Source organism: Ambystoma mexicanum, chromosome 3p (genome assembly GCF_040938575.1).
Source record: "Ambystoma mexicanum isolate Mex_15411 chromosome 3p, UKY_AmexF1_1, whole genome shotgun sequence".
NCBI lineage: Eukaryota > Metazoa > Chordata > Amphibia > Caudata > Ambystomatidae > Ambystoma > Ambystoma mexicanum.
The window spans coordinates 778,471,447-778,486,066 of record NC_090925.1 but is presented as its reverse complement, the minus strand read 5'-3'; the positions used below and the strand labels follow the sequence as shown (position 1 = coordinate 778,486,066).

Here is a 14,620-nt window from a genome sequence, read left to right as displayed (position 1 = left end):
GCCCGCCTGGTTCTTCTTCTGAATGGCAAAAATTCTGGAGTAAAAGCCCAAGCCTTGCTGGGAGGCTGGGATTTCCTCCACTGCCGGGCTCTCTACGAGCCACCCGATCTCCGCCAAAAGAGTTGCTGTCCCCACCTATGGGAGAGGAGGGGAGGAGGGAGGAGAGGCTGGAATAGGGAGGAGGTAACCTGTGTATACTATGGAGAGGATCCAGGGGTCCGCGAAATTCTGGCGCCAGAAATGTGCATGGCGAACTAGCCTGCCCCCCACTGGAGACACGTGGACCCGAAGGGACGAGTCACGACTTTCCCTCGGATGCTGTTGCGGAGAAGGGGGACTGGAAAAAGCCCTTACTCCCCTCTGCCCCCCAGTTTTGTTGCTTGCGCCGGTTCTGGGACGGCGAGCGGTCCGGCAGCCTGGATCTCCGTTCCTGGAAGCCACGGAACCCTCCGTATGTACGACCCCTGTCGGAACGCTGCTGAGATTGGGTGTACGATTTGGGCATGGTCTTTGTTAGGATTGATAAAGACTTGGCCATTTGTGAGCCGTTTTTCCTTTTGTCCAGCTCCTCGTCCGTGGAGGAGTGGAAGAGCCTCCCTCCCCCCCAAACGGAAGATCTAATAAGCGTTCCTGGACATCCGGGTTGAATTTTGCTGTCCTTCTCATCTCCATGGCAATACAGATGGCACGGCCAAAAGTGTCGATATGCGCCACAGTGGTTGCCATGAGGGCGCCACCAGCTTGGCCTTGGCCAGCCCCGCGTTAAAGCGTGATTGGCTCTGAGTAGGGAGTTCCGGGCGGAAGTCTGCAATTTCCCGCCATAAAATTTGGTTGCCTGCAGCCAGCATGACATCTGCGTTGGCCTAACAAAGATGCAAGTACGCGTTGGAATAGAGCTTCTTCCCGTACGCCTCCAAGATGATCTCCTCCTTGCCTAGCAGCAATGCAGAGGAGGAGGCTGAGAACGACTGAGGTTTGGAGTATAGTGATACCGCAGCGATCACTGAGGAGTGTGGCTTAGGATGGGTCGAGAGCAAGAGTGTATCCCCCTCCATCTGCCTGGACTTGATGTCCAAGCGTCGATTGACCGGTTGGGCCAAGTGGGGCTTGAGCCAACCCTTCTTGGCCAGTGAGACTACATTGGTCTGCAAAGGAATCCCCGTTTTGGCAGAGGGGTGTCGCGTGAGGACTAGTGCCAGAACCCCCTCTGCCTGCTGCTTGACTTCGGGCTGGGGGAGGCCCAGATACTCAGCCAGCCCGGCAAGACATTTGTGGAAGGCCCTGGCCGAGGATAGCGTATCCGGGTCCCTCCTGCTCATCTGTATCCTGATGGTCAGGAGGATCCTGTGAAGGAGGAGTAGTTGGCGCCGGAGGCTGCAGTACAGGGACTGCAGCCAGAGGCTGAGGAGGCAGCGGAGGCTGGTGCGGAACTGCCTGAGGCATGGACTGGGGGGCCGGAGGCAGCGGCTGCGCCAGGGTCTGGGGCACCAGCAGAGGCGCTTGTGGTGCCGCTAGCATTGTGGGGAGGACCTCCCTAATGGCGTCTTTGAGGCTAACCCCCATCCGACGTGACTTCATGAGGCTGAGGAACCTCTCAAAGAACCCCTCTTCACAGGCCGTAGAGATGGCAGGGGGTGCTGACGGGGTAGCTGGGAGCTGCTGGAGCCACTGCATACCCTGCTAATATAGACGTAGTGGGAAGCTACCCTGCGCAAAAGAGGAATAGGCTGTAGGCCACGTACCTGGCTGAGGCCAGTCCCACCTTGATACTCGTTCTTTGCCGAATTCTTGGAATGGCGTTGGACGGGTGCCTCTGTCTGGCATGGCGGCCATCTTGTCGAGCTGCCTGCCACGTGCCTGCAACGTGTTGCTCAGCCCGCAGGGCCTGTCCTCCTCGAAGACTCTTGCGTGTGGATCACAAGGCCTACCCTGCTCCTCTGGCCTAGGCCCAGTAGGTGTGACACCCTTGACTCAAGGGTCGGTAGAGCTGCGTTTAGGCCCCCTCTCTGACGTATTGCCAGTATTAGGGCACAGCCCCTGGGCCATATTGGCCGGTACAAGGGCGGAGCCCCTCGGATGACAATCCGGTATAAGGACCTTCCGGTCCCTTAACACTACCACTGGGAGGATCCCTCAGCCCAAAGCTACAGCAGCCTCGGTGCACGTGCTGGTACAAAGACCTGACCGGTCCCTCCCGCGCGGGAGAGTCTCTAGGAAGGAGTCTCCTTTTGTGGGGTGTGATGGAGAATATGGGCCCTACCTTGGGCTTGGCTCGGTGCTTCACGAAGTTCTTGAGGTCCTCTGGAGGCGACTTCTGGAAGAGCTCCCTCCACCTGGCTAGTCTGTTCTTCAGCGCATTCAAGGACAGCGAGCCACACGCTGTACAAGCTTGCCAACCGTGGTCTGGGCCAAGGCAACGTAGGCAGAGGGCGTGGGGGTCTGAAGTTGGGAAGAGTCTGTTGCAGGATGGACACCTGCTGAACCCTGTGGAAGTCGACATAGGCCGGGGAAGAGCTTGACGCCTGAGGACGGGTACCTGAATGATAAAAAGACAAAAAAGACAAAGAGAAGAAGTATCCGCGTGTGGAATTTCATGGCCGAAGCCAAACCCAGGAGCGCTGGTGAATTCGGCCCGTCTCCGTCGACGCGGGAAAGGGGACTGAGGTGTGGCGCCGGAGGACAGAGTCAGGGCAGCGCATGCTTCCTGGGCCGCACCCCCGCGCGCCTCTAAATTTAAAGGGGAAGAAGGTTTTTTCTGGTTAAAAAGGTTCCGTCCATGCAGTATGGAGGAAAGGGGATAGGACGTAAGAGTATGGGATTAACATTTTTCCGGCGCCTGACTTCCAGGAACACAGGGGTTGTAATCCCCCAGTGTTTCCGTTAAGCCAGGCGCCGGAACGAAGGAAGTTGCACTAAATTCAAGCTTACGACTTATTTAATTTAAAGTTTTAAACCGGTTACATTATACGCACATCAAGGTGGCACTTTTTTCTGCAGACTATGGGCGGGAAGGAGCTGATTCGATCCACATGTTTTGAAAATGTCCTAAGGTGTCACGATTTTGGCAGGAGGTTGCTAAAGTATTGAATGATATGGTTGGGGTACCGCCCACACTCCTCCTTCTCAAATATTTATTGGGCGATATAGGAAAGGTTTCTATTAAAAAATGTAAATTGTTTAATGAATGTTGCATAGTTGCGAAGAAATGTATTTTACTGAAATGGAAATCGAAAGTTGCACCCTCGTGACGAATGGCTCAAGGAATTAACTTATGTAAATGAGAGAAAGAGGAGGGTTATGTAATGACAGTAGTTGGCATGTGCAGACCTAGGTATATACGGGAGCCATTCTGTGAATACTTAAGAACTGTACCAATGGGGAATGTACAAAGAAGCAATGCCAATGTTAAATGCTGATGTGCAATGTAAACTTTTCTGAGAATGAACATTTAAAACATAAATATGTACCATAATATTTGTATCAACTGGTGCACTGCACTGTTTTACATTACACATGTATAGATATGGTAAATATAAACATATTGCATTGACAAAATTAAGATGTCCATACAAGCAGCTTCCACAGGGCTCCAACATAGGAGCTGCATATCATTACCTAGTTATTGAAGGCTGATTTGTCCTGTTCTTTTCGACAGAGAAACCATCTTCTACAGAATCTGAACATACCGCAATGTGGATTATTGATCTATGCCCGACTACTAATGCCCCATTTTTATAGTTTCTTTCCACATCTGCGCCACCCCTAGGCTCTGCCACATACTGTAGTTTTTATGGCCCTACCTGGTTATTGAAAGCAGATTCGTCCAGCCTCTTTCCATAAACAGCTAGGCTGTGTCTGATGATTTCAGATCGATCAGGAGGCTCCAGTGGCCCCAGGGGTAAGAAGCTTGCATCCTTACGTTTCTTCAAGGAACTCAGCAGTGAAGAATCCTCATCGACACTCAGAATGAGGTGCACACGCTGCAATAAAAGGAGCACAAATAATCAAGATATGAGTCAGGTTGCAAGAAACAAAAATAAATCTAGGGTTACCTTAAAGAACCAGTCTTCGGATTTCATATGCATTTCACATGCCCACGGTGAAAAACAAACTTTAGGAAGTGCCACTTATCCACTTGTTTGACAAAGTTACAACACAGCTCTTGCATTGCATGCAGACACAAACCACAAAAAATGAAGAATACTAGTGTTTGGCTTCTGGGGTCCTGAGCAAAAAGAGCACTACAGACTTAAAAAAAATGTCTTTCCCTCTAGCTGGCCAGAACATTAAACTTTCTGTTCTCCTGGTATTAGGACGATGCCGACGCTGTAGTTAAAGGTATGTTAGGTACAGATTTGGGGTAGTACCCTTAGGGTGCACTGCAACAATCTGAGCCTCCTTGCAATAGGACCCAACCTTTGGTATAAGTCTGAACTACACAGGTTGGTAGTGTGGCTAAGCAGCCAGGCTTATCTCAAGAGGGGTCAATGTGAGCTGTAGAGTGGTTACACAAAGATTCAAAGTGACAAGTATTCAAACAAACACTTACACTCAAGGTTTCTTGATAAAACAATTATTTATTTTTTTACCGGTCATTTGATGAAGCCTTCTTTAGAATGGAGCAATATAATGGCAACACACAAATACCTTCAAAACTACACACTCTTAGTTCCTAAATCAGCAAGCACCCATTTGGGATGCCACACAGACACTTCCTACACCCTCAGGTGACATCAACAGTTAGGACACTGTGGACATTGATATGTTACTGTTAGCATTTAGAATAGCACAGAGATGTGTTAAAGAAAAGGTTACTCAGAACAAACAAGAAATCACACATATTCTTAAGCAGGCAAATACTTTTTCAACCCTCTCCAGTGTCAGAGGAGAGAAGAGTCCTTCAGTGAAACAGGCTAGCCCAAAGTCAATAGGCAAAAGTCTACGTAGCTGTAGCACTTCTTGCAGGTAAGTGAAAGTCTTTGCACAATGTTTTGGAAGTCTTTAGTGAAGAAGAGGAATCAATGTAGGGCCACATGCTGTTAGGCTTGTGAACAGTATAAGTCTACAACAAGAGGTAGGTTCTCTTAGAATTTACAGTACCTTAAGTTAGAAGAAAAAGCAGCAGATGACTTCTGTTCCTGTGCAGCTCTGCAGATCCTGGTGTTCCTGGGCCTCAGTCGTGAGGATAAGAGGGAGGACTTCTGGGGACTCGTGCACTGCAATGGGACGGATACCGACAGCAACCGGCAATCTTCAAACTAGTGGCAATTTGGTGTTTCAACTCCTGGCGTCTACCACAAAGAGCACCACCACGGCTCCTGGCTGTCGAGATGGGCTTTCCTTGCATGTGGGGTCCAGCACTCTGTTGAGGTGGCACAGGCTTGGTCAGTCCTGCTTCCTGGGAGTCCGGAGGATCTTCCTGGAGCTCTTGACCAGCTTAAAACCAACGCACACAAACTGGTGTTCCTCTCCCTGGTGTTTCGGTTTCCAGCAGCAACTCTGTGGAAATTCAACCAGCTCCGAGAAGGATGTCCAGGTAGCTTACTTTGGAGTTGACTGGTCCCACCAACTCAAAGGGAGAAGTCGTCCTTGCAGGGGCTTCTCGGTCGATACGAATTTGGAGTTTCAGCACAGTAGCAGGGCTTCACCGGGCAAACCAACGGTCCAGGATTTGCAGCAGTCGTCCGCTTCAAGTTCTTCTTTGGATTCCTTCGTCCACTGGTCGACTCTGCCTTCCAAGCAAAAAGCCTTGCCTTTTATGCAGGTTTCACCCATTCATTCCAGCCTGGCTGTCAATCACCCAGCAGGGTGGCTGTCCTTGCCGGACAGCAAGCCGGCCAATCAACTAGGAGTGGATTCCTGTCTCCTAGGAGACTAAGCACAGGGAGTTTCGGGCACCTCCCTCACTTCCTGCCCCCACCAGACGCCCTCGAACCAGAGGCGGGCTGAACTTGTGAATCCCGCCAAAGACAAAACGAACAAAGGGACCAAACCTGGTTTGGCGAGCAGAGTAAATCTCAAGAACGACCGTTTCACAAAGAAATGGCGAAAAAAGAAGAACCGGGCAATTTTGACAAAAAATTGCACCCAAGGGTGCTTTACTGCAACTGAACACGCAGCCCGTGGTAAAGACACACCACAGTAGTTAAAAGTAAACCACTGCCACCAGCCATTCATCTAGGAAAGGGTAACATTAAAAGGCTACATGAGAAGCTAGACAAAGTGGATACTAGGTAACTCCTCCAGCAACCTATTGTGAGATAGTGTGTGTTGGGTCTAGAAATGTAAAAGTGCAAGTAAAGTCAATTTCACTTTACTGCTCTTTGAAACAGTAGTTATCCAAGAGAAAGGTAGTTAAACCTTTGGGGAAAATTGGGAAGACTTCCCTGTAGCACTACCCAGGAGGGGGTAAACGAGGAGTTCCTCAAGTTTTACAGACACTTATATGAGGACACAGGGGAGGATAAGTGTCACGACATACTGGACACGTTAGAGGACATAGAGCTGCCCACCCTGGACGACCTAGAACGCGCGGAATTGGATGCCCCTGTCACCTCGGATGAGCCGGAGGTGGTGATCCAACATTTGTCCACGTGCAAGGCACCCGGGACGGATGGGTTGCCTAGTGAGTTTTACAAGACATACAAAAAGGAGCTGCTTCAGCCACTGCTTGCCATGTTCAACGAGGCCCTATGAGCAGGGGGAACTGCCATTGTCCTTTCGCGAGGCGATGATCATCCCACTCCTGAAACCAGGCAAGCCGGCCGTGGAGTGCGGGTCCTACAGACCCTTGTCCATGCTCAATCAGGACAGCAAAATACTTACGGCAGTGCTGGCCAATAGGCTGAAGAGGGTGATCGGTAAGCTGATACACCCAGATCAGACGGGCTATGTCCCCGGCAGGAACATTACAGATAACCATAGGAGGCTACACCATATCATTGACTACACTGAGGAAGATAGGGGTGAGCTGGCTATCGTGTCGCTAGACGCGGTCAAAGCCTTTGATTCGGTGCGATGGCCTTGCTTGGTTAAAAGCGGCCCTGAGGGAATACGGAATGGGACCTGGATATATCAGGTGGGTCCAGTTGTTATACAGCACCCCGATGGCGAGAGTTAAAACAGGATCCATAATCTCAGATACTTGGCAACTCAGCAGGGGGACCAGACAGGGATGCCCCTGGTCACCCATGTTATACATTCTGGCATTAGAGCTGTTGGCAATATGCCTGCGGCAACAATACGGGGAGGTGGGGATTAGCACGGTAAGTGGTAGACACCTGATATCGCTGTATGCAGATGACATGCTCCTTTATCTGCGCTATCCGGAGGAGAACCTGCAGTATGTGCTGGAGGTGATGAACCGTTATGCCACCCTCTCGGGCATATCGGTGAACCCTAGGAAGTCTAGCTTGTTCCCCTTGGGTAGATAAAAGAATGTCCCGTTACAGAGGCTGCCTATCCTGCCAATACCATGGCAGACTGAGACATTTAGGTATTTGGGAGTAAATATTTACCACAAGATCGAGGCGGAGCACAAACATAATACGGAGAAAGCAATAGAGGGAGTTAAGAACAGCATGGTGTTTTGGTCTAGATTGCCCCCGACTATGATGGCGAGAGCGGCCTTGCTCAAGATGGTAGTCCTGCCTAGACTCTTGCATTTTTTTTGTGAATGTCCCGTTTTTGATTCCCAGGAGCCTATTTGTGAGACTTCATAGCGTGTGCAGGGGCTTCATATGGGGTAATTCTAGGAACAGAGTGGCCCTGTGGAAACTCCAGAACCCATGTGACAAGGGGGGCATAGGCCTGCCAAACTTTTAGCTTTATTATCTGGCGGGGCAGCTGCTGTTTGTGGCCAGGTGCCTGTCGGCTGAAGACTCGGCGGAAGCCAGGCTTTTGCAGGGAGACTCGGACCCATACTTTTTGAGGGAAGTGGTGTGGTTACAAAAGAACAAACTGGTGGGAAGAGGGTGGCTATTGAGGCTGGGCTGGGAGGTCTAGCGCAGAACGTGGAGAATGATGGGTGACTCAGAGCCGTTCTCTCAGCAGGCCCCGCTGGTGGCGCTATGCGGGAACGACTCAACTGTTTGAAGCGGTCCGTAGATATTGAGAACCGGTAGGCCTGGCCACTCTTGAGGACATATGGCAGAAAAGGGAGGCATTGGAATTTCAGAGGTTGCAAGAAGAGACAGGGGTGCATAGAGGCCAGTATATAACCTACGCTAGGCTCATGAAATGGGTTAGGGAGAGATGGCCTGAGACAGTGCTAGCGGATGACCCTGATGCCTCCCTGGAAACGATGTATGATGTTTCGGAGGGCGGGCACGAAATATCAAGGATATACGAGCTTCTTAGAGCAAAGGCAGGGAAGGAGCTGCTTCAACTGAGACAGGACTGGGAGGAGGAAGTAGGAGGACCCATGACAGAAGGGCAATGGGAGAGAGCCCAAAGGTATCATAAAAAGGTGTCCCGGAATGCGAGACTCCAACAACTCCAATTGTATGTTACTCACAGGGCTTATCTGACTCCCGGGAAAATTGCAAGTTTTGGAGGCTCGGCTATGCAGAAATGTCCCAGGTGTGGGGAGGTGGAAGCGGGGCTGCTACACATGTTCTGGGCTTGCCCGGAGGTGCACAGATTTTGGCATGAGATTAAAACTAAACTGGCTGGTGGGGGAGTGGAGCTGGATGTGGGATCAGCTTGGCCATGCATGCTCGGGATTTTTCCCAGGCCACAGGATTTAAAGCACATAAGCAAAATGAAGGACTTAGCCTACATCCTGGCCAAGCGCAGGATCGCAATGGGCTGGAAGACGGCCCACAGACCCAAGGTGGAGCTATGGTGGGCGGACCTCATCAGATGGGCGGAGGCGGATTACGCAGTTTGGTTTGAAGCGTTTACTAGGGGGGGAGAGGAGGAAGTAGGGCCTTTGCTGGCCTGGCGGCAATTGGTGACCTCTATGGCAAACCCTCACCAGGGCAATAACGAACCAGAGGACTCGGATGAGTGCATAAGCACCGCAATATCGGATAATGCTCCTGTAGATGACATGAGTGAGCCGGCTCTAGTTTGTGTGGTCGGAGGGGGGAGGACGGAGAATTACACTGTATAATGTGATGGTTTGATGCTGATTATGTACGTCCTAAACAGTGGTATTGTGTGTTGTTCTGTTTGGTTTTTTGAAAATAAATAAAAATAAATTAAAAAAAAACAAACCTTTCTGGGCCTGTCAGATAAGCTTTTGGACAGAGATCGCAGTGTGTTCTTTGCATAGTTCTCAACCCCGAAGCATATACGTTTTGTTTCGAATTAGGTTTTTAGCAACAGGACATTTAGTTGTTTAGTTTATTTGAGGTGTTGCGAGTCCACTGCAACGTGTTGCCTCCGTTATTAACTCTGAGGTGGGTGAGACCATGTGTGTCAACTATGGCATATATCACCACAATATTTATCATTATCATGTTATGGTCACTCCGTTTATTTTCAAAAACCATGAAGTCAGAGCAAGCGTTCAATAGAAGGCGATCAACAAATATGAAATCGAGTTTCGAATAGCTAGACCCTCTCTGCCATGTGGGTGCTTTTAAACCGGGTCGACCCCATTGACCATTAACAAATCTAAGCTGCGCATGGTAAGTGCCCATTCCAGACCCGCCAGAGCCTTTGTGCCTTTAGGGAGACGACTGGCAGATACTCTGTGAAGATCGTCATCAGGTAAGATGCAAGGGCAGTCCGCATTTAAGTCTCTGGCAACTAAGATGGAGCGACCTCTATTTAACGTCGTCCATCATGTAATGCAGATAGGCAAGGTGCCAATATATATTCACAAGGAGTATAGGGGCACGCAGTTTACCAGAAAGCATCTTGATAGTCAGAGAACCAAACAGGGTTTTTGCAACTTTCGTAACTGTCAGGGCATGCCTGGTTTGAATTGCTGTAATAAGCCCACCAGAAGGTTGGCCTGTTTCCGCTGAAATAGCTGCTTGATGGAAAAGTCGTGGCCGTCCAGGCAGGGGCATTTAGTTAACCATGTTTCCTGAAAGAACATAACAGTGTTAGCCTTCAGTTCGGACCAAGCCTCAGCATTGTCATTCAGGTGTGGAAATCCACGGGTGTTCCAACTGACGAGTTGAAGGGCGAGACTGACAACATTATCTACTTCGGGTCTTGTATCAACTACAATTTCTGTCCCACTGGGCTGCAGACAGGTCAAAATGAACATAGTTTTGGGCACCACTAACCTCATTGCTCAGTGATTTGCCCCCCTTTAGCAAAGATTCTAAGTTGCATGAGTTTGATTGCCAAACAGTGTGACGAGCTTCGTTATGAAGCAATTTCGGCTCGTTACATTTTTCTATGTTGGAGCCTAAGCCCTCAAATTTGACTTTTTCAGCAAGGACCAGACCCATCACTAATCATGAAGGAAAGTGAATTACACACTTGTTTGCTTGCAGGCGACTGGGAAAGTGAATTCTTTCAATGTCAAAGGAGGAAATTGGTCCAAGTGTGGGGATTTCAGCAAAGATAGTTAGAACATTTGATCGGTTCAAGCAGACTTCCATCCAGGTAGCTGGCAAGTCATAGATAGCTTTTTGGAGTCCTTTTTGTCTTTTTGGGATGAAGACTGAATAGATCGCAGAAACAGGAGCTTGTCGTTGTTACTTGCCAGCAAGGCATCGTTTTGGCATGAAAACAGAACAAGGTGCAAGTCAGGATCCTTTTGCGAAGTTAGTGCGTCAGCGTGGTTATTGCCATTTGAATCAACACCTTTGGAATCATGCAGAACACATTGGGACACAGACACGCAACTGTGGGGTGCATTTGGATCATAAATTGCAGTGTTGACACTGAGGTTCTGTTCAGGAAGAAGATCCAACTGAAAGCCAACTGAGACAGCAGTAGCCGCAATGTTGTGGTCAGTTTATTTGGGGTAAATTATTTATAAAGCAGCCATCTGTGGATGGTCAGTTGTTGGTGGCATTTGCAGATTGCCGCTGGGGTTCTTGCGTGGCAGAATAGTCAATGAAGAAGTATCTACAGACGCAGTTGATGTGTTTTCGGCGATAGCCTCTTGTTCAAGTTGAGGATCTTTTGCGCTCTTTTTCTCCACAAAAGCATTGATTGTTGATAGAACATTCGTAGACTTACTGAGCAGTATTCTTTTCCTCAGTGACAATTTTCGTAGGCTTTCAGGTCTTTTTCAATAGGCGTGGTCAAGGGCCCCTCGGTGTTGGTTTCCAATGTGCAGCTAAATGATTATCAGATTGAGCAGAGAGGGTTCATTTGACAGAGCTTTGCGGTATTGGGGCAATGCTTGGGAGTGCAGCACTCACATCTTGGCGCAATGCATCGACCAACACAACTGAGTCATCAATAATTATTAGGTCCAGGCCCTACTCCGGTTTTTCTTTAAATCGGACAGGAGAGAGCAACGGGTGGGGACATAACATATCTCCCATGAGATCTAACTTCCATGCAATCGCGTTAAGGTAGTATGGTCTTTTACTTCGTTGTGGATGTTATCATAAAGCACGACCAAGGAGCCAAGAACCATGTTCAGTTTGGAAATCGTAGGTGAGGTGAGGCTGATCCAGTCATCAAGTTCAAGCAGCTCTGACTTTATGTAAGCTGCTGGAATCGGCCCCTGCAGCAGCCTGGATACCTTAATTTTCCTCAAGTAAGTTGGCAAGTGCAGTTGGAGTCAGGGGAGGAGGTATCCATTGCATTGAAAGGCTCGCCGTGGGTGGAAAAGGAGCCAAGGTCAGCGGGGCGCCAGGTAATTCAAAAAGCATTGATTCAGCAAGGTTTATCATGCTGAGGTCATTCACATGGGAGTGATCAGTGACCTCAGCAGCACTCAGTGTTTCAAAGGATTTAATTTCAGTATTTGACACCGATTTTAAAAAAAAGTGAGTTATTAGATTCTGGGTTAAGGGAGAATATTTTGGATCTTTTGTGGAATTAACTATGGGCGCCAAAGGTTTCCTTTGGGAGATCTTTTGGGAAGGTGATGGCACAGCCTCGTGACCCAAATCGGTTAGGAGTTCTGCAACAATGCCATCTTGAAAAGAAACGCAGTTGTAACCCAATTTAGGATAGACTTTGAGTGTAGTCTGACCTCCATCTGTGAGTGCATGTTTGTTCAGTAGTGTCAATTTAGACTTGCTCAGGGAATTCTTGATTCTCCCTTGGCTTCTTAGCCAGGTCCGACCCATTGCGGAAAATCAGAGAAATCTAAAAGGTTTCTTTACCTGCAGGCACAATCCTTAAGGTTAACTTCACCATGGCCCTCAAGCCACTGATCCGATGACCGCTATAGGAAAAAGTTCCGGGAAGCAGGAGACATAGCCACGTGAAGGAACTACAACAGGAGCAACAGAAAAGCACAACCAGTATGAGTGCAGACCACTACATTTTGTGGTAGCTTCGAGGCCGCTTTGCTTAGTCCCGTGATATTTGAGGCAAAAGTAGCAGGAAGCAGGAAGCGCAGCCAAGTGGAGAAACGCCAACAGGAGCAACAGAACAGCACAACCAGTACGACGCAGACTGCTAAACTTTACGCTCAGTGGGCTGTAATATTCAGCGCATAAATTGTTGGAAAGTGGCTAGAGCCCTGTGTAAGCCAAAAGGGAGTACTTTGAACTGAAACAGTCCTAGGGGTGTCAAGAAAGCGGTCTTTTCCTTATCAGGTCCATACAATGGGACCTGACAGTACCATTTGGTGAAGTCTAGGGTTGATAGAAAGGTGGCGTTTCTGAGTTTATCAATTAGGTCATTGATGCATAGCATGGGATAAGCATCAAAGTCAGAAATGGCATTAACTTGGCGGAAATCTATGCAACACCTGCAGGAATGGTCAGGTTTGGTGACCAATACAATAGGTGAGGACCACAGGCTTGAAGAGGGTTCGATAATGTTTGCTCTTAACATTGTATTTACTTCCTCAACCACTATCTGTTTGCGGGCTTCCGGGAGTCTATATGGTTTTAGATTAACCACTTTTACTTTAGGTGTTCTAATGTAGTGATAGGTGCCTTTCACTCTTCCTGGTTTCTATGAGAATACATCAGGGAAAGAGATAATTAAATCTTTTAAATCTTCTTGTTGTTGACTAGATAGTTCTTGAGGAATTAATTCAAAGTTGCCTACCTCTTCTGGCACCAAACAGGATAGTATTGTAGCATTGGTGGCAGACAGGTTTTCCTTCCACTTTTTTAAAGAGATTTACATGATTTAGATGGACCTTCTGTTTCCTGTCAGGATGTGCTACCCTCAAATTTTTGTCATAGGAAGATTTTTCTTGGATTTCGGCCTTTTCCATAGGAGTATAAACTAGATTGCGAACAAGACTCATATGTTCTCGCAGTCTGGTAGCCCTCTGTGAAAGGGGAATGGGTGCCTCTTCTCGTTCTTCAAAGGTCTCCCGGAGCATATCCAGGACATCTCTAGGTTCTCTACCATAGAGTAGCTCAAAAGGAGAGAATCTTGTAAATGCCTGAGGTGTTTTTCTTACTGCAAACAGTGCTCAGGGGATCATACGGTCACAATCATTACCATCCTTATCTACCAACTTTCTTAGGATCATGTTAAGTGTTGTATTGAATCACTCTACCAAACCAACTGTTTGGGGATGGTCCACTGAAGTTCGTAAAGTAGAAATATGGAGTAGTTCTATGACTTCCCACATGAGCTTGCTCATAAAATTTGACCGATGATCCATTGGGATTCCCTTAGGAAAGCCAACCCTGGAAAAATACAGTAGGAGGTGCTTTAGAATTTGCTGAGTGGTGTTCATCCACATAGGGAAAGCCTCAGGGTATCTGGCCACGTAGTTGACCATTACGAGGACATATTTGTTGACTAGTCTTGATGTTTCTAAAGGTCCAATGATGTCCATCCCAATTCTTGAAAAAGGGACTTCTATGATTGGCACAGGGCTTAACAGGGCAGGCAATGGTATGCGAGTACTGATTTTCTGACATATTTCACACTTCTCAATAAAGGTTTTGATATCTGCATCGATCTGGCCAGTAAAACATCCCGCTGATATGTGCCTGGATTTTGGATGGTCCAGAGTGTCCCCCGGTCAGATGGGAATGCACAAACTTGAGCACAATCTTTCAATGGGTTTTGAGGATTACCAACTGGGTCTTACTCAAGCCTTCTGTGGATGTTTCTTTTCTATATAGCAATCCTTGCTTTAAGAAGAAGAAAGGTCTTCCCTTCTCTACATCCTCTCCTTCGAGAATTGCTTGTAAAAAGGCCTCAGCGAGGACTGGGTAATTTCTCTGGGCAAAGGCTATGTTGGGATAGATGGTAGGCTCTTAGCCCTTTTTCTCTTTAGTGCTCGACGGTTCATCAGCTTGTCCAAAGCCTAAAGTACCTCTCTCTGTTTCTTCTGGTTCACTTTCTCTAACATGCGGAAATAGAGCTTTTCCAAGCATTCCTTGGGCAATTTTGTCTCCACGATGTACTTCAAATGGGATCTCGCCATGGTTCTGTAAGAGAACCTTTATGTCTCCCTGGAAGTTGGGATCGATGACACCGCCTAGAACGTCAATACCCAACTTACAGGCCAGGCCAGATTTTGGGGCCAATCTTATAGCACCCTTCAGGT

General features: G+C 48.2%; 1 protein-coding gene across 5 annotated transcripts in view; it reads right to left on the bottom strand.

The window, feature by feature from the left end:
- The window catches only part of TEP1 (telomerase associated protein 1), a 2,409,067-nt gene that overhangs the window by 1,005,308 nt on the left and 1,389,139 nt on the right, over positions 1 to 14,620 (bottom strand). For all 5 annotated transcript variants that reach the window (XM_069651741.1, XM_069651744.1, XM_069651746.1 and 2 more), the window contains one exon: positions 3,801 to 3,980. In XM_069651741.1, the coding sequence (XP_069507842.1) occupies positions 3,801 to 3,980 (180 nt within the window). The remainder of the gene's footprint in view (positions 1 to 3,800; positions 3,981 to 14,620) is intronic.